Source organism: Urocitellus parryii, chromosome 6, assembly GCF_045843805.1.
Source record: "Urocitellus parryii isolate mUroPar1 chromosome 6, mUroPar1.hap1, whole genome shotgun sequence".
Classification (NCBI taxonomy): Eukaryota; Metazoa; Chordata; class Mammalia; order Rodentia; family Sciuridae; genus Urocitellus; species Urocitellus parryii.
This window is the reverse complement of record NC_135536.1, coordinates 89,864,819-89,892,116: the sequence shown is the minus strand read 5'-3', so window position 1 is coordinate 89,892,116 and position 27,298 is coordinate 89,864,819. Positions and strand designations below refer to the sequence as shown.

Genomic DNA, 27,298 nt, shown 5'->3' with positions numbered 1-27,298 from the left:
GGGATGGAAACTAGGGGCACTTTACCATTGAGCTACATTCCTGTCCTCTTTATTTATTTATTTTGAGACAGAGTCTCACTAAGTTGCTCAGGGCCTCACTAAATTGGTAAAGCTGGCCTTGAATTTACAGTCCTCCTGCCTCAACCTTCAGAGTCACTGAGATTATAGGCATGTGCCACCACTCTTGGTTTGAGTCTGATTTTCAATGAAACAGTTAGTAAACCTCTCTCAGTTTCTTTTCTTTTTCTTCTTCTTTTTTTTTTTGTAGTTGTAGATGAACAGAATGCCTTTATTTTATTTATATATGGTGCTAAGGATCGAACCCAGTGCCTCGTACATGCTAGGCAAGTGCTCTGCCACTGAGCTACAGCCCTAGCCCTCTCAGTTTCTTAATACAGCTAACAAAAAACTAACAGATTCATCTTCTCTGTTGTCTATGTGAAAGACACTCATCAGAGGAGGTTTCTCCTTGATGAAAAATACATACTTAGAAGTTAAAGGAGGCAGAATTTAGGATAAACTTAAAAAACACCATAGAATATTATTCAATTAAAAACATATTGGGCCAGGGGCAGTGGTTCACGCTTGTAATCCAGTTTAGGAGGCTGAAGACAGGAGGATTGCAAGTTCAAAGCCAGCCTCAGCAACTGTGAGGTACTATACAACTCGGTGAGACCCTGTCTCTAAATAAAATACAAAAAATAGGGCTGGGGATGTGGCTCAGTGGTTAAATGCCCCTGAGTTCAATCCCTGGTACCAAAAGAAAACCATATCAGGCTGGGATTGTGGCTCAATGGTAAAGCGCTTGTCTAGTACATGTGAGGCACTAGGTTTGATCTTCAACACCACATATAAATAAATAAAATAAAGGTATTGTGTCCATCTACAACTAAAAAAAAAAAAAGAAGAAAAAATTAATTTATTTCCCTCAACAGACTGAAATAAAACATGCTTCTGTTTTATTTTATTTTTTTTTGAGGGGGGGGGGAGGCTACCAGGGATTGAACTCAGGAGCACTCAGCCACTAAGCTACATCCCTAGCTCTATTTTGTATATTATTTAGAGACAGCATCTTACTGAGTTGCTTAGCACTTTGCTTTTTGCTGAGGCTGGCTTTGAACTCACGATCCTCCTGCCTTAGTCTCCCAAACTGCTGGGATTATAGGCATGCCCACAGCACCTGGCATGCTTCTGTTTTTGTAAGAAAAAAAAAATTACACACACACATAGAGTTTTCTGGATTCAATTCTTTCTCATTCTTTCTCTAATATGAAACTGGACTCTAAGAGGTTTTCCTGATGAGGAAGAACCTACTCAGAGAAAGAGGTACCAGGAAATGTTAAGTTGGGCTGGGAGGGAAAAAGAACACAATAGCTACCAGGTTAGTGCACAGACCTGACTCCTTCACGAGCACCTCTGGTCACATCTGAAGTACACTTCAAAACTAGGTTCATGGGTCAGAAAGGGTGAAGTGGTGCACCCATCTGCTATGAGATGTAAGTTATTTTTTTGTGTCTCACAGAGTAGATGGGTCAACTATGGCTCTTTAAGAGATTTATAGCACCCTGATAGCACTTGCTCTGGATACTATATGAAAAATAGGTGATATTCTCCACATCTCAGAGAGAGGAATGAACAGGGAGGCTTAAAAACTTGTGTTCCTTGTTCTTGGTTCTTTTCTATAGTAAATGTGAGACTCAACAGTCTTAATATTTTCTAAATATCAGGTAATTCACATCATACTTCAAACATTAGAGGCAAGCATATAGTGAAGAAAAGGCCTGAGTTCACACAGCAGGTAGCAGTGTGTAGTGGAAAGAGTAAGAGCTTTGTAGGCAGCAAATCTAGCTTTGTAGGTTTAAATCTAGGCTGCACTTCTTAGTAGTGTGACTGTGAACAATTTACCTTAGTTTCTATATTTGTAAAACATGATAATAACTCACTTTGCAGGGTTCCTGTGAAGAGAGAATGAGGTAAGTCAAATACCCAGAGTAGGTTCTCTAAAAGTGCTACTTTCTTTTCTCCCTGCCCATTGAAGCAAGCTTATTATGAGAAAATTTTTCCAGAATTAAGTACAACTTTTCCAAACCCTGAAAGCTTCATGGGAATCGTTCCAGATACTTATAGAAGGAGAAAGTTGTTTTTATATTCTTAAAATCTCTGATATGGGAGAAAAGGAAAAGCATTACCAGTCAGAAATATTATGTCCGTGCTTTACACATCACCACAACACCACCACAAATAATCTGGGATTAGTTTAGAAGGGGGAAGAATAGTAAAGAAAGAAAAGTAATTAAAGGTTTCTATTCCTGTCAGAGCTCTTCTCAGCAGAACCTCTGTCTCTACCAACTGCATGGAAAATGTAACAATCTTCCTCTTACATCATTTCAGCCAATATTCCTAGAAATCATTTGTATCTTGTCTAACAGCCTTACTATGGAGACAAAACTTGAGCAGTGAAGTGACTGACAAAGAAATTATCTCCCACCTAGGAAAAGGTCCAAGAAAAGTGAGTTTTGAGCACACTCTTTTCCTTGCCTTTTTCACTCCTGAGGACTGCTTTGAGTGGCTGCTTGAATACTGACAGTGATCTTAGGGCCTAAATCCACTGCTTCTGCCTAAGATCAACTCCCCATGGGCTCTGCCTTTTACAACCTCAAAATTCAGACAGGAGATGCCTGGGCACATCTGGTTACTATTTGATTTCAGGCTTCTATTGTGTGCAGTCTATTGGGGGAAGTGAGCCTATAAATAGCTCATACTGTAAAAATGCCTTTCCTGAAGAAAGAATAGGTTTTAACATCTGAGCCCACCTCCTTATAATACATCAAATTAATATACTAAGTAGCCAGCCTCAGTCAAATGATTCATAAACCTATTTCATTAATGATTGGAATAAATGCTATATAGAATGAAACCCAGGAGATACCTCCAAGTTAGGATTAGCAAATGATTCATATGCTTTGAGAAGTCTTTGATCTTTTAGTAAACTCATGGAGCTGTGAGATCAAGTATGTGAAACATTACCTTCTAGTCTTAAGAAGAAATGTCCCTTTCCCCTTTTGGAAGAAAATCTATAGATTTAAATACTATTCAACACTGACCAGAGTAATAATACTATAAACTAGATTTCTGACAATCTCCTCTTCAATCTCCGAAAAAACAAACAAAAAAAACAAACTACTTTCCTCTTCAAGTTTCATCAAGGGGTTGGGATTGTGGCTCAGCGGTAGAGTGCTAGCCTCGCACAGGCAGGACCCAGGTTCGATCTTCAGTACCACATTAAAAAATAATAATAATAATAAAGGCATTGTGTTGTGTCCATCTACACCTAAAAAATAAATATTTTTTAAAAAAGTTTCATCAAATACCTGATTAAAATATCTGTTACAATATTTACCAGACTATGAAGTAAGTATCTCTTTAAGTATCTTTCTCCTTCAAGAACTATATGTGGGAAGCCATTTCTGACACGTGATTGGGTGGCTTACGTTAAGGGTCTGAGGCGCTTTGGCTGTGTCGAAGCTTTCCCGGCCCTTTCCTGGTGAAAGAGCCTATCCATGTGGGGGTGTGCCTGACCACTGACCCCGGGGGCCCAATCACTGACCCTGACCTTGGAGTGCAGCCCCCCCTCAACCTTCATTGGATGGAATTCTCCCCTGAATCTCTTGTTCCCCAATAAAAGGCTACTCCCAGGCATGCTCTCTCTCTCTCTCCTGCTAGCCCTGAGTAATCCTTGCTGCCCTGCTGGGCGGTTACAGGAGGGAACCAGAGAGGGGAACCGTCTCGGACCTGGCAATAGAAATAAGGTAACTGAGTCTGTGTGTTTTATTTCGATCTCTTCTAACTAACTTTATGCCTAGAACCTCATTAATGAAACCATTGCGCAGGCCGCATGGTAGAACTATTAGTTTATAAAAGTCAAGTTCTAATTCTTGTTGGTTATTTCCAGTGCCCTGCACAATTTTCATCATATATTTTAATAAATGTATGCTAAATGAATGAACAATGTAGGATAATCACATATCATATAACCTTAATGTGCTTTCACAACTAAGAGAAACATCAAATTTAATACTGATTAAAGTGAAAGGTAAGATAAAGGGGGTCAACCAAATAGAGACAGAAAAAAGATATAAACAAATTGTTTCCCCTTCATCCCCACATCTGCTCGCATTATAATAATGCTATTTTGCTGAAGATTGAGCTGATGTAAATGTGTGTAAATCAAAGAATAAGTAGAGCCACTATACTATAAGAACCAACCCTAACTTTAGGTACTGGAAAAGAAAACATAGGACCAAACTCCTATCACAAAAAATGCAGTTTGGAAAAGCAGCAAGGAACTGGGATTGTAGCTCAGTGGTAGAGCACTTGCCTGGCACATGTAAAGCACTGGGTTCAATCCTCAGCACCACAAAAAAAAAAAATTAAATAAAGGTACTGTGTACATCTACAACTATAAAGAAAGAAAGAAAGAAAGAAAAGAAAAGAAAGAAAGAAAGAAAGAAAGAAAGAAAGAAAGAAAGAAAGAAAGAAAGAAAGAAAGAAAAGACAAAGCAGCAAGTAGCAGCAAGGATCCATGTTGGATATATCCAAGAACTACAACTTGAAATGCTCCAAAATGTTTCAGAGTAATCTATCAATTTCTTAGTTTGCCTTAGCATATAAAGAAGTCACCCATTATGCTCTTGAAGCCACAGCATACTACCATTATGCCTGACAAAGGCTCTGACTGCCTCTGGTTTAAAAAACAATTACTAAATTAAGATTTGCTCTAGAGTCCATAAAGCAAACCAGACCACTGAGGATCATATGTTGAATGCATAGTTTGTGGGATATAAAACAAATATACTCTCTATCTTCACAGTTTCTAAAATATGATAGCTGAAATAAAGTTAAAGAACCTACTGATAGCTATGCACAGTGACATGTGCCTTTAATCCCAACTACTTGGGAGTCTGAAACAGGAGGATCACAAATTCAAGGGCACCTGGGGAACTTAGCCAGACCCTGTCTCAAAATAAAAAATTAGAAGGGCTGGTGAAACTACTGGGGAGGCTGAGTCAGGAGGTCCCTTGAACCCAGGAATTAAGGGTCGATGGCTCAACATAGCAAGATGCCATAGTGAAAGAAAGAAGAAAGAAAGAAAGAAAGAAAGAAGGAAGGAAGGAAGGAAGGAAGGAAGGAAGGAAGGAAGGAAGGAAAGAAAGAAAGAAAGAAAGAAAGAAAGAAAGAAAGAAAGAAAGAAAGAAAGAAAGAAAGAAAGAAAGAAAAGGAAAGGAAAGAAAAAGAAGGCCATTGGTTTGGACTCAGCTCCTACACTAGGAACAAGAGGGTCACTTAAAGTTGACACTCCAGGTCACCAGGCTAAAACTAAGTTGTTTATCAGACCTGAGAAATCAGGAGAAAGATAGAGCCAAATTCCCAAAAAGGTCAATTTTTGCTGGCATGGAAAGGAAGTCCTCTATGCTTTAACCTTTTCAAATAAATTAACTTCAAAATTAAAAAAAGGGGGTGATGACATAACTCAGTGGTAGTGTGCCCCTGGATTTACTCCCTAGGATGCCCCTGCAAAAAGAACATATTAACAAACAGAAGGAAAATGTCACTAAATATAAATATGGACCTACAAAAAGGAATAAAGAGCATCAGAACTCTCATGGTAATTTCCCTTCCCCCACGCAGTCCCACAGAGACCCATCCAATTATTGCACAAAAAAAGCCTTTTTCTTATAAACTTCCTTCTACTTCTGAATCCATGGTGGTTGGAATGAAGCAGCAGTAGTGATGGAATGTACACAGCTTTGCAAATATTCATGAGGAAATGCTTTAACACCCCCACAACTCCCCACTTTCCTAGCACATAAATGCATCAGGGAAAGAAGATACATGGAGAAACTTATAGACCTTTGTAGTTCTATAACTTAAGCATACTTGGAAAGCTTCTCAAAATAGGCAGCAAGATTCAAAAAGTAGGACCTGGGTTGTAATTCAGTTATAGAGCTTGTGCCTAGCATGCACAAAGCCCTGGGTTCCATCCCCAACACCACAAAAACAAGTAAACAAAAACCCTAAAAAAAAACAATTTAAGAAGGCAGAGTCCTATCTTGTCTGTTATCCATCAGGTCATTAATTGATCATGAATTCCAGATGTGTAGCACTGGAAATATAGGAACAGAGCTGTGTGTGTGTGTGTGTGTGTGTGTGTGTGTGTGTGAAAGCCTGAATTCTGGAGTCACACAATCAACACGAGTCTGATTGCTGATTCCACCAATCAGTTGTGTGACCTTAAGCATCTGAGCCTGTTCTTATCCCTTAAGTAGAGATAATTATATCTATTTGAAAAAAGCCAAGCCATTGAATCCTAACAGTATCTGCTCCTCTGTGAGCTCTCAAATTCCTCCTCACCTTAATTTCTTCTTTTTTGAGGGTGAGGGTTACCAGGAATTGAACTCAGGGGTACTTGACCACTGACCACATCCCCAGTCCATTTTATATTTTATTTAGAGACAGGGTCTCAGTTGAGACCTCGATTTTGCTGAGGCTAGCTTTGAACTCTTGATCCTCCTGCCTCAGCCTCCCAAGCTACTGGGATTACAGGCATGCACCACTGAACCCAGCTTAAATTCTTCTTTGTTTCCCTCTCTTCTTGCTTCTTTTCAGTTTAAATAACTCTTCCACCTTTTTTTTAACCCTTTCACTAAAGCCTTCATTCATACTCCAATTTCAGTAGATATAAGAGACAGAAGGTACAAAAGAAGTAAGGGTTACAGTCCTTCTCTGTACACTTTCTGGAGGCACAGATAAAATAGATCCACCAAGTTTGATCCACTGTAAGATTTTTTAAAACTGTAAAAATAAGTCAGTGACAATTAAATGAATCCTGTGTAAAATATCTCTGTTATAAAAAAATAGATCATTTTCCTTCATCTTATAACAGATTAAGTCTCCCAGACTGAAACGCTGCTTCTGTGGCAGCAGTATCTAATCACAGGTTGACCACACTGGAGAACTCATAACAGGCACTCAATACTCCCCTATAATACTAAATGGGGAGAGTGAAATTCCTCACCTCAACTGAATAATGAATGGGGGATAGGTCTGATCTAAAGAACAGGATCTTTCCTTGGGATTCTGTTAGCAGCACATTAACTGACATGCTGGGACCTTTGTGTTGCAGTTCATGGGGTCTACCATTAGAATAAACAGCAGGCATTTCCCTGCAACCTCAAGAACAATTCTGGCAGTTGGGTTTGTAGCTCAGTGGTAGTGTGCTTGCCTAGCATGTGTGAGACACTGGGTTTGATTCTCAGCACTGCATATAAATAAATGAGCAAAATAAAAGCCCATCAACTTCTAAGAAAAATATTTTTAAAATAACAACAATTCTGAACTACCAAAAATTCTACAACTGGGCTGGGGATGTGGCTCAAGCAGTATCGCGCTCGCCTGGCATTCATGCGGCCCGGGTTCGATCCTCAGCACCACATACCAACAAAGATGTTGTGTCCACCGAAAACTAAAATAAATATTTAAAAAAAATATATTAAAATGAAAAAAAAAATTCTACAACTACTACTTTTGTATCTTGAGGTTTTCACCTTTAAAATAAGATATCTTGGGGCTGGGATTCTGGCTTAGTGTTTGAGTGCTTGAACCAGGTTCGATCCTCAGCACCACATTAAAAAATAAATAAATAAAGGTATTGTGTTGTGTCCGTCTACACCTAAAAAAATAAATATTGGAAAAAAAATAAGATATCTCAAATGGTCTCCAGCATTTTTAATTTTAACACTTTTGAATTCTAAAGTCAAACTCTTTAGCAACCATATATCAGGATTCAAAAATTCTAAGTGTTTTTTTTTTTTTTTTTTTTTTTTTTTTTTGTGGTGCTAGGGATTGAACCCAGGGCCTTGTGCATGAGAGAAAAGCATGCCACCAACTGAGCTATATCCCCTGCCCTACATATTATTCTTCATGTCCTAATTATATAAAATTCTCTGCAATTTAATTGAAATTCTCTATTTTATCCTAATGGAAATGAAGACCAGGTGGTTCTCAAGCACCATAAACTGTAAAACTCATCATGTTCCGTATTTAGGGAGTGTTATTACCTCTCTCTTCTCATCTTTGGACCAACATTCCTTCATAAATAACCCTGTGTCAAATGCATGTGAGGTATACTATACCAATAGAAGCTTTTGTCTTGGTTCCTGCAGTCCAGCCCTTTAATCACTTTCTGGGGTGTGTGATTTCCCTCTGAAACCTCTCCAAGTTCCTGACATCCTCCCTCATGTTTAAGTTCAGACCAGTGATAAATTCACCAAAGAATTTGTAACTTTCTCTTTCTCAAGGCTCTTGGAGGATAGGCAATGATGTACTCTGTGTGTTTTGGGGTTTTCAGTGTACTATGGAGACCAAACAAATATAAACACAACAAGCACAATCATCTTTTTTTCTTTTCATTTTTTATAGTAGATGGACATAATACCTTTATTTTGTTTTTATGTGGTGCCTCACAAGTGCTAGGCAAGCACTCTATCAACTGAGCTCAGCCCCAGCCCAAGCACAATCATCTTTAATGATATAACTTTAATTTTGGATTCAGTGGTTATGTGGAAAAATTCTGCTCACATGATTTTTTTTTTAATAACTGGAAAAGTTCACAAGAGTTTTAGTCAAATAATAGACCTTTTTAACATAAAGATTCCCAGGAGAATAGGAGCAACTGATTTTAACAAAGGGCTGGGTAGCTTTTTGTTCCTGGATATGCTTTTTGTTGACTCAGTCTGGATTTGTTTTGAGCAGTCACAGTCGTTTGGTGGGTAAAGCTGAGCTAATGTTCCACATGGAAAATTTTACACAACTGAACACAATACTCTTGAGCAGAGGACTTCTTCTCCAACAGATGTTCCTCACCAGGACAAAGGGTAGTTAGTTTAATTTTCCAAGTAGAACATGCTTTTCCCAGAAAGTATCATATCCAGATTCAGGGAAGAGATTATCAAATCAAGTTCAACTCTTGCTTCTCTTGTTTTATGATAATGTTTTTTACAACAGAGATTTTTTTTTAAAAAAGCCAAAGAACTCAAGAATCAAGTATCTATTAGGAAGTTACTGGGATGGACACTTTACATAATTATTTCATTTCCTCCTCATGATAACTCTGAGGCGTGTATTACTATCACTAAAGATACTAGGACACAAAGAGGTTAGGTAACTTGTTCATCGTAAACCAGCTTAATAAGTAGCTGCACCTGAATTCAAATCCAGATATAACCTCTGACTTTAATATAGATCAAGTCAGATAAAATATAGGTCAATTAAAAAAAAAGCTTTGGCTATTTCCAAATACTAATAAATAGTAGAAACACAATTTAGACCAATGAAGACTTGCCTTAAGAATGGGAAGCTGAGACAGTGGTGCATGCCTATAATCCCAGCATCTCAGGAGGCTAAGACAGGAGGATCCTGAGTTCAATGGCGAGGCACTAAGCAACTCAGTGAGACACTGCCTCTAAATAAAATACAAAACAGGGCTGGAGATGTGGCTTAGTGGTCAAGTGCCCCAGAGTTCCCTGGTACCAAAAAACAAACAAACAAACACAACAAAACAAAAAGAAGAATGGAAAGCTGGTGATATCAGGGTCTTGGGGTAATAGACAAGACAGGTATATGATCCCATACCATTGTCCATTCATTTTAGTCCCATAGTCTGTCTCTCCCTCCCAACATTTCATCTCTTCCTTTTTCCATATATTCTCTCTTTTCTTTTTCCTTTATGTACTTAGCATAGTGAAGAAGATGAACTTTGAAGAGGATGAATCAACACTGCATGATGGTTCTATGTTCAAAGCCACTTGTATTTGATCTCTATTGCACTAGAGATCAAACCCAAGGTCTTGCACATGCTAGCCAAGCTGAGCTACATCCCCAGTCCTTTAAAAAAAAATTTTTTAATATTTATTTTTTAGTTTTCGGCGGACACAACATCTTTGTTTGTATGTGGTGCTGAGGATCGAACTCGGGCTGCACACATGCCAGGTGAGTGCACTACCGCTTGAGCCACATCCCCAGCCCCCCTTTTAAAAATTTTTATTTTGAGGGCTGGGATTGTGGCTCAGCGGTAGAGCGCTTACCTAGCACGGGTGGGACCCAGGTTCGATCCTCAGCACCACATAAAAATAAAGGTATTGTGTTGAGTCCATCTACACCTATAAAAATAAATATTAAAAAATAAAATAAAGGGGCTGGGGATGTGGCTCAAGCGGTAGCGCTCTCGCCTGGCATGCGTGCGGCCCGGGTTCGATCCTCAGCACCACATACCAACAAAGATGTTGTGTCCGCGGAGAACTAAAAAATAAATATTAAAAAAAATTCTTAAAAAAAAATAAAATAAATAAAATAAAATAAAACAACATTTAAAAAAATTTATTTGAGACAGGATCTTACTAAGTTTCCTCAGGCTGGCCTCAGACTTGTGATACTCCTGCATTAGCCTCCTGAGTAGCAGGGATTACAAATGAGCTCCACCACACCTGGACTTAACTTCTTATTGTGTGACTTGGGCTGGTCATATAACAGCTCTAAACCTAAATTTCCTCAATTATTAAAAAAGGGGGGCATAAAATCCTCTACTCTTTAGGAAGTTAAAGTGATTAAATCAGATAATACGTGTAAGGAGATGCCCAGGTCACAAGTAGGCTAAGTGGGATGTTTTTTTTTTTTGGGGGGGGGTCAAGTGACTAAAGTTAAGCATTGGCGAGGCTTAGTGGAAATTATAACAATTTAGAGTTGGACAATCCTTTATTTTTTAGTTGCACTTACTGTCTATGTGACTTCGGGCAAATTTTGTTGCCTTTCTGTGACTCAATTTCCTATTCTATAATGGAGTAAGTAATACAAATTTAACTGAACGTAAATGATGTGATAAACATTTAAATTACATTTGGTCATCAATGGCATTTTTACAAATGCCTCTTAGCAAGAACTTTTGAGTATCTGATGATTTACTGTTCAATAGTTATTGATACCTAATCTATTTACTCAGGTATGTTAGCACCAAGGGCTGGAAGTGACAAAGCACTACAGAATTTAAACCTTTAATGTATCTCCTGAGGCTATGAAATAAATGCACAAAGAGGGAAGTAGAATAATATAAAGCAATGAAAAGACCACCATAAGGAAGCATGGATCCAGTCTTCCTTGGGCATTAATTGTCCATATAGCTCCATGTAATTTATATAGCTACAATGATAAATTGGGGGGATTGGCCTAGATTAATAAGCAATGTCTGGAGATCTTTTTTTTGCGTGGGGTGCGGTAGGGGGATAACAGGGATTGAACCTAGGGGTGCTTAACCACTGAGCCACATCCCTAACTATATTTATTTATTTGTTTTAATATCTTTATTTTATTTTATGTGGTGCTGAGGATTGAACCCAGTGCCTCACGCATGCTAGGCGAGCGCCACAACCTCTGAGCCACAACCCCAGCCCTATTTTTTATTTTTGAGACAGGGTTTCACTAAGTTTCTTAGGCCCTCGCTAAATTGCTGAGGCTGGCTTTGAACTTGCAAACCTCCTGCCTCAGCCTCCCGAGTTGCTGGGATTACAGGTGTGCACCACCATGCCCAGTTGGAGATGTTTCTTTCTTTCTTTTTTTTTTTTAATATTTTTTTAGTTGTAGATGGACAAAATATCATTATTTTTATTTATTTATTTTTATGTGGTGTTGAAGATCAAACCCAGGGCCTCATGCATGCAAGGCAAGCGCTATACCACTGAGCTACAACCCCAGCCCAGTTGCAGATGTTTCTGATTGTCACTTTTTTGGGTAGAGATCAGGAATGCCACTAAATATTCTGCAGTGCACAGGACAGATTCTCACAACAAAGAATTGTTTGGTCAAAATGTCAATAGTCTGGAGCTGGGGCTGTAACAGCTCAGTGGTAGAGCACCTGCCTTGCACATATGAGGTACTGGGTTCAATCCTCAGTACCACATAAAAATAAATAAAGACATTATACCACCTACAAAAAAAAGATATTAAAAAAAAGTCACTAGTCCTGAGCTTGAGAAACCCTGGCATAAATGACTACTAAATTCCCTTCAATCTCTAAAAAAACTAAGGCAGCACCAATACTGAATAGATGACATTCTTGTCAACCACTGTATGTGAATGGTTCCTTATAAGGTTGCCTAAAATCTCCCCAAGGCTAGATATTTGGATATTCCCTCATATCCATTGGATATTTCCCTCAGATATTTGGATATCTTAAATCCATGCTACATTTCTAAAGGTGTTGACAGTCCTTCTTTTACACAAAGAAGAAATCCAGGAATGAAAAAAGCATTGGCTGCCAGGGACTTTGGTCCCTCACTTTTGCAGTTGGAATCAGGGCTTCCAAATCCGTAAGAGTTCATTTGGGTGAGTAAATGATTTAAATAAGTCTGAATCAAAGTCAGAAAATGATGTGATACACACAAAAGCAGAAACAAACCTCAAATACATCGTGCTAAGTGAAAGAAGCCTAACTTAAATAACTACATACTACATGAGTCCATTTACTTGATATTCTGGAACATACAAAACTGGAGAGTCAGGAAAAAGCAGTAGTTGATAGGGGCTGGGGGCAGAAAAGATAAGACTACAAAGCGGCATGAAGGAATTCCTGAGATGATGGACTGTTTAACATACTGATTGTAGTGCAGGTTATATACTTGTGTTTATCAAAACTTGTAGTTGTATGCTATACACCAAAAAGGTGAATTTTATTGTATATATCACAAAATGTGACCACAAATCCTGTAGAGAGGAGGAGCTAGATAATGTCTAAGTTCTTTTCTTTCCAAGTCCTACTACTTTATGACATTCTGCCTCTTCCACCCCTGGTGGTTTTAAAGCCACAGTAATTAGGGTAATTAACCTCAGTAATTAACTCTGGGCTCTGATTTCTGTGTGAAAGCAATGAGATCTCCTGACTGAATCATGTGGATATGAGTCCTGCCACCATTCTGGGGCTGCTGGCCGTACTCCAACCTGTGACAGAGGTTCCCTTCCTTTTTTCTCCTATCCTGATTCCTCTTAGGACCAGTGAGGGACTCAATAATTAATAAACAAACCAGAATAAACATCAGGAGACACTGGTTTTATCTCTCTGCACAGGCTTCCTGTCTGGATTCCATTTGATCTTTCCATTAACTTTAAAATCAGGCAATAGAAGAATCATTTAGGAATTCTCTTCCTCCATGGTCTTTTGGGCTTCCACTAGATACTTACACAATTAAGCCATGTAAATGTAAATTAAGCCTCACACAAAATACATATCCAAGCTTGTTGACACTAATATACATATATATGTTTTGTTTTAATACATATACATGCTCCAAGATTACCGATTTATCACATTTTACATAAATAGCTAATTATTCTTATGTATGTACACTAAGGTCATAGATGTGCCATGGCTAGGGAACTCTGAAATAGCTATCAGAATGTTATTTTCTGCTAACAGACTATTCATTATTTTTTTGCTACAAATACAGTCACAGTGGTGGACTGATGTAGGTGTGGTGAACTGATACATCCTCTTACTGAGTCAATTCCTTTCCTGGCTCTTCTTGGAAGTTTTCAATGGAAAAGTTACAAATATCAGTAACCAGATATCTTATCCATATTGAATGCTGGGATAAAAATCAAGGACTAAAACTGGCAATGGCGGTAGTAGTGGGCTCCCCAGTGGCATGCCAGTGTCTCCCAGGCACCATGGCTAGTGGCAGTGCTGGGAAGCCCACTGGTGAGCTAGCTTCTTTGGCTCCTGTGAGCACAGTAGGTGGGGCCAGCTCGCAGCTGCAGAAGATGCTGCTTTTCGGCTGCGACCACTGCAAGGGCAAGATGTGGCTGGTGGCTGACCTGCTATTGCTGTTGAACAAGGCTTAGTAGGTGCTCTTCAAGGGCCCAGCCTCCTCTTGTGATGGTGCAGAGTCCTTTGAGCAGCACCAGGACACCATCAACGCTCACCAAGGCTCTCTCCACTCTCACTCACGATGATGTTCAGAGTCAGCCTTACCCGGGCCTCTTTGGAGAATCCAGGGAAGTCTAGCGGAACTGGGTGACCTGATGGTGTTGCTGACCTAGTGCTCAGCCCAGGCTGCCTATATGGCTGCAGTGGCCACATCAGGCATGCAACCTGCACATCCAAGCCTGGTGGACACTACACACTGCTGCCAAAAGTTGGAGCAGAGCTGCACGGTGCTACCAGCCTCTCCACTGACCAATATGACTCCACAGCTGATGCTGGGGGTGTCAGGGCCAGTTGTGCAACCTCAAATTCCTGAGACACATGCGCCCTGGCCAGTGACAAGTCACTAGAGTGGTTTTGGCAGAAGCAGTTCAAGCTGGGGGTCAAGTGCATGAGTACGAGTGCATTGGCGCTGCTGGCCTGTGTATGGGTAAAGGTGGTACCCAGTAAACTGGCAAGCAGCCACTGCTCACTCTTCATCGGGCCCCTGGTACGCACTGTGAGTGTGCTGGTAGATTTTACCACTGAGCCGCAGTTCCTGGCTCGTGTGGCAGCTGTGAGTGCTGAGGGCAAGGTGATGCAGACCTTTGCCCTGGGTGGTGTCATGACCATGGGGTTGGCCTGCGTGCTTCTGACCCAGTGCCTTAGGGATCTGTTGCAGCACCCTGAAGGGGGCGCCAAGATGTCGGACCACAGAAGAGGCTGAGGAACAGAGCCTGTGCAGTATCTGAAGACTACTGTCCTACTGTCTCAGGTTTTAAGACAGAGGTCTCTTAAAGTATTTTACCACCAGTGAATTCCAATTCTGTGAATTAGCAACCCCACTCCATTCCCCTTCTTCTACCCCCAGGCTAAAGGAATATTTATTCTAAGCCCCTCTCCATTTATACCAAAAAAAGATAGGTGACCCCTCCCCCACACATTAAATGCCCAAAAGGAATCTTCCAGAAGTCAGGGCCAGGCACACAACTCACATGCACGAAAGAGTGTCAAACAGCCCACACAGGAGCGGGGAATAAAAAATGGGTAATCTGCTGGCTGTAGTTTTACTCCTATACCCCACCCGTCTGTCAACTGAATTTTATTATTAATTGGGCAGGAAAAAGGTCAGGGTTCATTTCTTCTTTTTTATTTTAATAAAAAATAAATGCTCTTAAATATGGATGTAGCTATCTTTTTTTTTTGTATGTTGTTATTTTTTAAAGCAGTCGTGTTGAATTAGGAGTATACTTGTGGAAAGAGTATGATTTTGCCATGTGATTTGCAAATGGGAGGAAAGCAAAAATGAGCATGTTTTATTTAATTATTTATTTTTTTGTGGTGCTGGGGATTGAACCCAGGGCCTTGTGCATGCAAGGCAAGCACTCTACTGACTGAGCTATATCCCCAGCCCCAGTGTGTTTTATTTTTTAACTTACACCATAGAGTGATTTTCCCCCCCCAATGTCAACTTTTTACCTTGCATGTACTGGAGTATTTATGTTATCTATTAAAATGTTCTGTTTCTTTAAAAAAACAAAATCAAGGGCCATAAGACAAGTGTGAACCTGCCAGTGTCCTCAAGGTCTAAAGGACAGAGAAAACCTGGTAGGGGTTAGGTAATATCTACAGTTTACTTTTCTGCTGAGTATTTACAGCAAACACATTGATACAAAGGCAAGGTGCTCATATTATAACAGAAGGGGCCCAAAGAGACAACAAATCCCATAGTGGGCATAGGGTCTTTTTCTATAGGCTCTCCATAGAAGGGAAGAATGGAGAAATTACACTTCCATGATTTAGAACTATCCAGTCATTATTAGCAGTTTGCATTAGCTGAAAATCAGTACTATTTCCCTTGAGTAATTCAGACTTGATAATATTGTTCCTTTGGCATAATTATAAAAAGTTTCACAAAAGACAAATACTTGGTAGAAAACAGACTCTGACTTTTTATTCAAAGGCTATAGTTGTACAGGTCTCCCCTCAAATTATTACCAATGGTACTTACTAAGAATATATTCCTATAGTGTTTTTTTCTTTAGTATATATAATTATACGAAACCATGAAAGGTCAAATAAATGTTGTCTTTTTAAATTTTAGGGATAGACTTTCACAGTGTACCCTATGGCTGTTGTCTATAGTCATAGAATTGAAAGAGGAAAGGCTTGCTGATCAACATGGGGACTGAATGGAGGCCTTTAACAGTGCTCAAAGCAGTAGCATGTTGCATCTTCCCAGAAACAAAAATGTCCTGTAGACCCACTGCCAGGCTTCCAATTGTCTTAGAAAACTGAGAGGGCCAATAACTATGAGGTACACGAAGAGTGACTAAAAGCTCAGCTGGCAAAGATTTGGCTGGTCCTCCCAATCCTCAGGCAATAGATCAATAGGATTTGCCTCCTATATACCTAGCAGGCTCAAAAACTAGCAGTCTAGCCATTTTCCACTCTGCCTAGGAGCAGAAGTATAATCCTAAGGCTCAAAGATGATACTAGCTTCTTAGATTCTTCAGCCCTTCTACTGCACACAAGTCAAGGCCATGTTTGAGGTGAGTTCCATTCACTTATCATAGGATCATACACCCTCTGAGCTAACTAATATCCACTTAAATCTTGCTGAGGCCCAAGCCTAAAAAGATAAAAGCCAGTTTCCATGTCCTGATCAAGTAGTCTTTTCCCACTTCCTGTGCTCCTTCTGGACCTGATGCCCCTTACCACCATTTCTCAGCCCAAAACACCATTAGTTTCTGACCAAAGTGAAAAATAGCCAGGTCCCATATTCTATGCTAATTTACTACATCCAGTTATGAAGAATTGAGAAGACATACAATGAGATTTCTGCATTTGAAATAAGTTTCTTTTATTAACACTACCTTAGAAATGATTACTTGACAAGGTTAATGGTTTTAGCATGTTTGCTTTAAGCAGTGCTGGGGATCACATCCAGAGCATCTATGCTAGGCAAGCAGTCTATCACTGAGCCACAATTCAAGGCCATCAATGGTCTTTTGATACTGGAGCTTTTTCCTTTTGAAAATTCATCAGTTTGTATTAAAATTTAAAGTACCATTACAATACTTACAATTGGCACAATTATGCCATAAGGACTATGACAAATATCTTTATAATAAACATTTTAAAAGAGAAGGACTAAAGAAAGGAAAGTGACAAATGACATTACCACATCCTGAGATGCATACTGAGGGTCTTCTGGGTTAACTGACCAGTAGCAATAATCAAAGCTGAATGCTACAACCTTCTCCCGGGAGTCTCCAAAGCTATCTGGTCGATCATCCACCTAAAATCAAACATAGAATCCAATGTCTTCTTTACTATAATATCAGACAAAGGCCAGTGGCACTTGATCACTCCATACTATAACTAGAGAGACCTGGACTGGTTGCAGAATATTTATGAAACCTAGTGTCAAAAGAAAAAAATGTAACAGGGCTGAGGGATATAGCTCAGTTGGTAGAGTGCTTGCCTCGCATGCACAAGGCCCTGGGTTCAATCTCCAGCACCACAAAAAAAAAAAAAAAAAAAAAAAGGTAACTTTTATCTTCACTTTAATAGGTACAAATAAAGTCCCACAGAACTAAATCAATGTATCATTCTATCATGTATCTGTTTTAATTAGTAACAACCATAGGAGATACAGGACAGCTTGAGAGAGAAAGTCTCTCCCTCTCCAGGCATCTTCATCACTATCTATGTATCTTCTGTAGAGTAGACTGAGAGCACATGAATAGTAAGTAGTTCTGCCTCTAGACCTGGCAGACTGCACCAAGCTGGAGCTTTTACTGAAGTTCCTGGGTACTCACCCCCAGTGAATTAGAAACCATGTTGGACAGAAGAGATAGGAACAATCCAACTGCCCAAGGAAGACCCAAAGTTGGAACTGCACTGAATTCTGAGTACTGCGGAGAATGCATTACTCACAGAAGTACCTTGTGTTAATGTTTAAAATTCAGACTCTGAACAGGGAAAGAACCTAGCCATCAAAAACCATAGAAGCATCCCTGAATGCAGTGTTTCATGCCTATAATCCCAGAAACTTGGGAGACTGAGGTGAAGAATTGCAAGTTTAAGGCCAGCCTGGACAACGTAGTGAGACCTGTCTCAAAATAAAAATAAAAACTGCTGGGGATCGTCAGTACTTTAAAAAAAAAAAAAAAAACTGCAGAAGAATGAGGTTATCAGAATGAGTAAGACATTGTTAGTGGACAACTGACCTTAGGGAAATAAGCAGCCAGGGAGGTATTTAGAGGGCAAACTAAAGTTTGATCTTGGATGAGATTTATTCTTCAGAACCAAAAATATGAGATCTTAGAACAAAACAGCTGAAGTGATTAGGCAATAGAGATATAAATAAGAAACAGCAAAGAATAAAATAAAAGGATCTTTGTTTCCAAGGAGCTCATTTTGAAAGTCTGATAGTCCCATTCTCTTTCAGTGGGGAGTTATTGAAAAAGAAAACAGATCACATCACAGAAATGACTGAAGTGGGCATGGTTCTAAAGCCTGGGGTCCAGATAATCCTCACAATTGCCACTCAATGTCCTCAGCTCTTAGGAGTGCTAGCTTCCACTTGCAAGTTGATTATGGTAGTACTCACATGGTTGAGTACTACCATAATGCACTGTCTCTCTCCACTCCTCAAAGTTCACAAAGGGAAGAACCCTTCCATTACCTGCTAGTCTGATAAATAGTGGAAAGGATGGAGGAAATTAACTCTAGGAATGGGTAAGGCAGGGGAAGGAAATTTTCCATATCTGACCAATTGTGACTCAAAGTTTAGTCCGATCTGTGAAAGAAAACCTGTAACAAGACTCAGGGTTGTGAATGACTCCCTTCTGGGATCTGAAGGCTATTACTTGGATCTCAGTATGGCAAAAGTAAATCTTGCATTATCAGGTGTGTTCTAAAATCCCTAATAATGTCTCTTGATAAAATGATATCAGTTGAGAGGCTTGGGACAAAGTCTGACAGGTATGGTGGTGCACACTTGTAATCCCAGAGGCTTGGGAGGCGGAGCAGGAGGATCATGAGTTCAAAGCCAGCCTCAGCAAAAAACGAGGCACTAAGCAACTCAGTGAGACCCTGTCTTTAAATAAATAAAATACAAAATAGGGCTGGGGATGTGGCTCAGTGGTAGAGTGCCCCTAAGTTCAATCCCTAGTACCCACCACTCCACCCCACCCCACCCGCCAAAAACAACTCTGATGGTCAGATGAGTTAAATAGACTTACAGATTGCCCTGGCATGATTTAAGGTAGTCACAGCCTCCATAACATCCTCAGTGTTTATTTTCAAAGCAGTTATCAGTTCCCAAAATAGCTGCATCAAATGTATACATATATACATATACATACACATACATACACACACACACATTTTTTTTTTTCCCTGCCAGTACTTGCGATTGAAAGCAGGGCCTTACACATGCCAGGCAAGTGCTCCACCATGTAGCTACATCCCAGTCCTTTTTATTTATTTTTTAAGTTTTGAGACTGAGTCTTCCTAAGTTGCCAAGGCTAGCCTAGAACTTGCACTTCTCCTGCTTCAGCCTCCTGAGTAGCTAGGTTTACAAGCATGTACCCCCATGCCCACCTCTATTAGCTATGTGATAGAACTTAGGCTGTAGTAACCCACATCCCCTGGCTTTTTTGACTTATTTTAAAATTTGCTTTATGATTGGTCCAGGGTCTTCTTACAATTTTCCTTATATGATCCTCTCTCCCCCTTCTACATACATTCACATATACATTTTCACCCCAGAAGCCCCTGTAATAATTTTAAGACCTCAGTGGAAAGCAAATGGAAAATAATTTCAGGTTTACCTTTAAATTCCTGATCTTTGCCACTTTGTCATCAATTTCCACAATGATTCTTCCCCCTTCTTTGGTCTCCCTTGAAATAAGAACCAAAACCATATGAGAATAAACATTACTTAAAAAAAAAATCATAGAGAAGCTCAGATCAGCACTAGGGGGACAAAATGTTTCCCTATTGCTATAGCCATAAGTCAAGTATCTGTCTCCATAAAAAAGCTATAAGCATCGTATCAAGCATCACAGCATGCTTCTCTAGATCATTACAGTTTAATTCTGGAACAGCTAATAGTCACGACTTATTGCACATACCTATATGTGCAAGGTACTATATTAGGTGCACGATTTATTGTACTTCATCTTATTTATCCTCATACTCTTCTGATAAAACTTCTTAACATATTTTCACCTTTACAGATGAAACATTAAAGCTTAGAGAAAATTACATTACTTGTCCAAGGTCACACAACCAGCAAGGGTAGAACTAGGATTTAAATCCAAATTTGTCTGAACACAAAGCCTGAGCTTTTAACTATAGCTTGGAAATCAGGCTTGGAAATCTTAGAAAGTATTCTTAGCCCAGCACACAACATGGTATAATCTTTTATCTTCTCTGGGATTTGAGCAGGGGTATGAAAAAGGTATTGGAGTCTTCTCTGGTGAGATACTGAGACATTTTTCCCAAATCCTTTCCTTAAATCTTCTTACAGCAGAATGAGAGCCAAAATCCTTAAAAATCTTTCTATGTTGCAGTTACGTGGTAACACTGCTAACACTAACTCTTGTTCATTCCTTATGGTTAAAGGTTGTGAACAGGAATAAGCCATAGGCTGCCTACATCAAATTATGGGGGATTAAGAGAAGGCCTAGTTAATTCAAATTTGTGACTGGGGGGCAGGAATAACAAATTACATTATAACAAGATTGCCAGGTGGCTTTTACATATACTATAATTTGGTAACTACTGCCCTAAAAAGGAACAGAACAAAATTGTTGTCACTTGATATTTATTCCTTTGAAAAACTTAAAAAAAAACCAAACCGCTAAGTACAGGTTACAGATGAATAAAAATAGTCACTAAACTCATAGAGCTAACGCTTTATTAGACACTTAAAATGAGCCAGGTTCTAAACATTTTTAATGTATTATTTTAATTTTCATAAAAAATATGAAGTAGTTCTCCCTATTTTATAGCTTAAAAGAAAAAAAAAAACAGAAAAGCTATTCACTGTATGAGAAGTAATTTTTCACAGGTCAGGATGGACTGCTGCAGAGTCTACAGAATTGGCAGAACCATTCAATACTGAATGGTTTTAGATTGAAAAATGAAAGTAACTCACAATGACAAAGAGAATTTCTGATTATGGGAAACAACTGTGTGGTAAAGGGGATGACATCAAAATCATTTCCTATGTTATTTTATTCAGGGTTCGTTATCTGGTCCTGCTAAAGAGCACTTGAGAAAGAGGTATAACTTCCCTGTAATCTCAGGAAGCAGCATTTAGTGAATCAAATCTTCGCTGTGTTTGCTTTTAGACCTTAAACAAGATTATTTCCTTATCTAGAAAAACAAAAAGTGTAAACTTGGGTCAGATGATCTCCAGAATTTCTTCCCAAGTACAACATAAGATCCAATGACTTTGTTAACTGAATCTGTGCCAATGACTTATTTGAAGGGTGAAACAAACCATACTATCAGCATATTCCCCACATGGAGAATAGCCTTGATGAAGACAATGGAAGTTAACACCTTGGGGCACATCTATCATCTCTGTAGGATTCTGTGGGAAGAGGAGAGTCATTTAGACTCTTAGTTGGGACTGAATTGGATTTTTCTGTATCTGTGCCTGAATCTGTGGTCCTGAAACTCCAGCCTGCTACAATCTACTCACACCTCAAGGTCAACAGTCTTGGCATTCTACCACTTACTCTCAAAGCACTTCACTTGAGCTAAAAGTAAGTAAGTTTTTGTCCTCTTCTTTCCACTTTTGTTGGATGAGATAAAGTTATTCTCTATCATGGCTGTAAATAATAATAACCCAATTTCAACATCATTTTCTTAATCTAATCCATGGTATTTAAAATTCCTAATTCCTAAAGAACTAAGAAGTTACTACTAAGAGTGGTCAATATTGTTACCCTGAGAATCCTAAAAGAACAGTTTTGAAAAAAGAGGATTTTTAGCCAATCAAAATCCCAACAGCATTTCTTGTAGAAATAGATAAAACAATCATTAAATTCATATGAAATAATAAAAGACCCAGAATAGCAAAAACAATGCTAAGCAGGAAGTGTGAATCAGGCGGGATAGCGATACCAGACTTCAAACTATACTACAGAGCAATAGTAACAAAAACAGCATGGTACTGGTACCAAAACAGGCGGGTGGACCAATGGTACAGAATAGAGGACACAGAAACCAACCCACAAAACTACAATTATCTTATATTTGATAAAGGGGCTAAAAGCATGCAATGGAGGAAGGATAGCATCTTCAACAAATGGTGCTGGGAAAATTGGAAATCCATTTGCATCAAAATGAAACTGAATCCCTTTCTCTCGCCATGCACAAAAGTTAACTCAAAATGGATCAAGGAGCTTGATATCAAATCAGAGACATGGCGTCTGATAGAAGAAAAAGTTGGCTATGATCTACATACCGTGGGGTCGGGCTCCAAATTCCTCAATAGGACACCCATAGTGCAAGAGTTAACAACTAGAATCAACAAATGGGACTTACTCAAACTAAAAAGTTTTTTCTCAGCAAAAGAAACAATAAGAGAGGTAAATAGGGAGCCTACATCCTGGGAACAAATCTTTACTCCTCACACTTCAGATAGAGCCCTAATATCCAGAGTATACAAAGAACTCAAAAAATTAGACAAAAAGACAACAAATAACCCAATCAACAAATGGGCCAAGGACCTGAACAGACACTTCTCAGAGGAGGACATACAATCAATCAATAAGTACATGAAAAAATGCTCACCATCGCTAGCAGTCAGAGAAACGCAAATCAAAACCACCCTAAGATACCATCTCACTCCAGTAAGATTGGCAGCCATTAGGAAGTCCAATAACAACAAGTGCTGGAGAGGATGTGGGGAAAAGGGTACACTTGTTCATTGCTGGTGGGACTGCAAATTGGTGCAGCCAATGTGGAAAGCAGTATGGAGATTTCTTGGAAAGCTGGGAATGGAACCACTATTTGACCCAGCTATTCCCCTTCTCGGTCTATTCCCCAAAGACCTAATAAGAGCATGCTACAGGGACACTGCTACATCAATGTTCATAGCAGCACAATTCACCATAGCAAGATTGTGGAACCAACCTAGATGCCCTTCAATAGATGAATGGATAAAAAAAAATGTGGCATTTATACACAATGGAGTATTACTCTGCATTAAGAAATGACAAAATCATAGAATTTGGAGGGAAATGGATGGCATTAGAGCAGATTATGCTAAGTGAAGCTAGCCAATCCTTAAAAAACAAATGCCAAATGACTTCTTTGATATAAGGGGAGTAACTAAGGACAGAGTAGGGACGAAGAGCAGGAGAAGATTAACATTAATAGGGATGAGAGGGGGGAGGGAAAGGGAGAGAGAAGGGAAATTGCATGGAAAGAGAAGTTGATCCTCAGGGTTATACAAAATTACATACAAGAGGAAGTGAGGGGTAAGGGAAGAATAATACAAGTGGAAGAAATGTTTTACAGTAGAGGGGGTTGAGAGAGAAGAGGGGAGGGGTGGGGAGGGGAGGGGGGATAGTAGAGGTTAGGATAGAGAGCAGAATTCATCAGACACTAGAATGGCAATATGTAAATCAATGGAAATGTAATTGATGTAACTGATGTGATTCAGCAATCTGTATACGGGGTAAAAATGGGAGTTCATAACCCTTTTGAATCAAACTGTGAAATATGATATATCAAGTTAGATGTAATGTTTTGAACGACCAATAATAAAAAAAAATTTAAAAAAAGAGGATTTTTACCAGAGGCTATCTCCAGGACAGCAGCTACACCTATGAATTCCTAATTTTAAATCACATCCAGTTATGCAGAAGGCAGATGTCATAAGCCATTTACCAACCAAAACAGAGCAGTTTAGGTACCTGCTGCATTTCTTTCTTCATAGTACCTCTTTTGCCTTCTTCCTATTCTCTTTTCTCTCTCCTTCCTGCTTCTCATTGCTCTTATAATTATTCTGTCAATTACAAGACTTCAAAATCAATTACCTTTATATGAAACCAATGTAATTAACCAATTGCACCAAATTTTGTTTTGGGAGACAATGTCTTTCTTTTTGTTTTGCAGGGCTGGAGATTGAATCCAGTACCTTGTACATGCTAGCCAACCGCTCTACCATTAAGCTATATGCCAAGCCTAAGACAATGCCTTTTTTGACTTTTCTATGCAATTATCAAGTCATCTTATGTCCTTGAAAATTTTAAATTTCTCAAATAATTCCAATATGTGCCTCTGGTTCCCAACCACTCTCTGCCAATTTTATTGCCTATCACTTACCTCCCTCCACACCAACCCTCTCTCAACCAAAACTAATCTGTTTCCAATAGCCTAAATATTTTTCTTTTGGTGTTCTTACTCCTTCAGAGGGCCCTCTGCACTTTCTCTACCTGTCAGCAAACTAAAAGATCTTTAAAAAACAGTTTGAGGGGCTGGGATTGTGACTCAGTGGTAGAGCCCTTGCCTAGCACATGTGAGGCACTGGGTTCGATCCTCAGTACCACAAAAAAATAAAATAAAGGTATTGTGTTCACCTACAACTAATTAAAATAAATAGATAAAACACAATTAAAAAAAAACAGTTCGAACACCAACTCTTCTTCAAAGTCTTATCTTACTCTCCAAATATATGAGTAAAAAAAAAAAATAGTGGAAAAGAGAAGAAAATATGTGGATGGATTCAGGAAGCCTCAAGGGCTTAAAGTTGCAAGATCAGATTCATCCCTGAGGAGCTAGGGATGTGGAAGAAAAAGATTAGAGTAACTTCCTTTACTTCAATTCTGTCTTTGATCAGGTCAGCTGTTGAGCGCAAACTAAAACCACCATCTCTCTGGGCCTCAATTTTCCTCTCAAGTCCTCGCAGAGGAAAACCATGTACCCCCTTTTGTCTCTGTCCTCTAGGGTTACATCAAGAATAGTGACAGACTGCCCAACTCTCCAAATCCTTCACAACCTGTAGAATGAGAAAGGCCCAATCCCGTGCATCAAGACTTGAGTCATGGTCCCTAGAAACTCCAAGCTGGCAGGACGCTAGGACACTGCGCACACAACGCGCCGCTCTCGTGAGGCCGCCCGGGAACTGCTATCCTCCAGGTTACAACAAGAAATTTCGACTCCAGGCCTGTTTCGCCAAGCCGTTAGGGCTTCCGGACCCTGGGTCCCTGGGTCACTTTGTGTTTTATTTCCCCGCGCCAGAAAAGTGGGGCCCTTGCGCTCCTCTGAGTTCTCCTGATGCCTCAGGCGCCCCCTCCTGCCCAGACTCACCGCTTGTTGAGGGGCCGGACCCTCACGGCCACCTGCACATTCGCCATCCTTCGGTTACAACTCAATCCCCGGAGGTCAGTCCAGTCTAGGCATCCCTAGCCCAGCCTAGCCAGGGCCAAGCCCAGCTCCACCCCCAGCCGACCCCGCCCGCCCGCCCCACGCGCCTCTCGGGACACCCACGCCCAAATACGCGCCACTGCCCAAGAGAGGCGGTGCCGCTGAGCCTTAGCCAATCCGGAGCCAGGTAGGCACGCTCGGCCACGCCCCTCCTCGTCTACCCCCTCCCTCCTCCCCCGCGCCGCGGCAGCTGGCTGGAGGTGTCCGCAGAGTTCAGGCCTGACCGTGCGGCGCGGAGGCTTTGTTCTCGGACTTGGAGATCGTGCTATACTCAAGTAAATCCATTAAATTTTGATTAATGTTCAAACGTTTATAATTTGCCAAGCATTTTTATTCGTTGTGCTGGCCTGATATGTCAATGCTGCGGCAAAAAAGAAACGGGCAGAAACTGCTTTCCAGCAGAGTATTCGGAGTATGAAGAGGAATTTGAGCGCTGAGGAGCTCCCTTGTACAGAACCTCAAGGCCACCGTGGCAGTGTTTGTAGTAGTAGAGGAAATGCCGTCTTATCAGAATTAGTTTACTAATTTATCCAAGAAATACTATTGCTTAGCTACAAAGTGTCGAGCACTGATTTAAAGCCCAAACACAGTGACGAACAAAACAAAGTACCTGCCTTCTTGGAAATTACAATCTGCAGGGAAGGAAAAAGGGACAAACACCTAAAATATGACATATAAATATATAAATGGTTCTGCTTAGTGCAGTGAAAAAAAAAAAAGGCGGGCGGGGAGGGAAACCAGGCGCGATGACCCACGCCAGTAATCCCAGGCACTCTGAGGGATGACGCAAGAGGATCAACAGGCTAGCCTTGTTCATCAACTTAGGGAAAAAAAAATTTTTTTTTTTTTTAATTTTTAAAAAGGCAGGGTTGGGGGGGCTGAGCACGTATCTCCGTGGTATAGCGCCCCCACCGGGTTCAATCTCCAGTATGCAAAAATAAACAAGAAAACATAGTAAATAGCCTTCGTGTATATGAAGGGTGAAAAGTGCTGTTTTGCACAGCATCTTCCAGAAAGCCTTCACTGATAAGAGGACATTTGAATAAATTTGAAGAAAACAAGAAAGGAAGTCATGCAGATACTCAATTGTTTAACAAATATGTCCTAAGTAAGCTCCTATCAGAGTAGGCTTGGGACAAAGAAGTGAAGAAAATAGGCAAAACTTCTAGGCTCATTGGAGCTGGGATAGAGAGACTGATGATAAGCAATTTAACTAAAATGTATATCAGATTAGCTAATAATAAAAAATAAATCAGGACAGGGAGTAGAAAAGGGCCATGAAACTTCAGATAATATAACCAGGAAAGACTTCAGTGACACCTAAGAAAAATATGAAGTATATAAAGAAGAGTTGGGCTATTGTCTGGAAGAAGGGCAGACACAGGCATGAGCTTAGAGACAGACTAAAACGTTAAAACCAATAGGAAGAAAGCCAGGGCAGGTAGAATAGAGAGGTGGAAAATCATGGAAGTATCATGAAGGCATGGTAGTCTGGATTTTTTTTCTTAATGAGCTGGGAAACCATAAGAAAGTTTTGAGGAAAAGAGCAAAACGATTTGGTTTATATATTTATACTCTGACTGCTGTTTTGACACTAGCCTGAGAAGTAAGGGTAGAAGCCCAGAGACCAGTTAGGTGGCTATTTTAGTACTCTAGCAGTGGAACACGAGTCACATTAGTCCCCTTTTTCTCATCTATCTAGAATAAGGTACTTGGATAACTGGTTTATAATTCAAGCTCACTTGGAACCCTGGTATCCTAGATGGCTTTTCTACTCACTGTGCTTTGCAGTAAAAAGAATTGACACATTAATATTTCTATTTTCAGACT

At 39.8% G+C, this 27,298-nt stretch overlaps 1 protein-coding gene and 1 pseudogene across 2 annotated transcripts in view; one reads left to right on the top strand and one right to left on the bottom strand.

Annotated features, from left to right (window-relative positions):
• Stard9 (StAR related lipid transfer domain containing 9) overlaps positions 1–25,459 on the bottom strand; it is a 132,247-nt gene extending 106,788 nt beyond the window's left edge. For both annotated transcript variants that reach the window (XM_077800225.1, XM_026392655.2), the window contains exons 1-3: positions 25,352–25,459; positions 19,849–19,918; positions 17,190–17,306 (exon numbers count right to left, since the gene is read on the bottom strand). In XM_077800225.1, coding sequence (XP_077656351.1) covers positions 17,190–17,306; positions 19,849–19,918; positions 25,352–25,398 — 234 coding nt within the window. In that variant the 5' untranslated portion in view covers positions 25,399–25,459. The remainder of the gene's footprint in view (positions 1–17,189; positions 17,307–19,848; positions 19,919–25,351) is intronic.
• On the top strand, positions 13,771–14,803 carry LOC113183533 (talin rod domain-containing protein 1-like; annotated as a pseudogene).
• Positions 25,460–27,298: the final 1,839 nt, after the last annotated feature.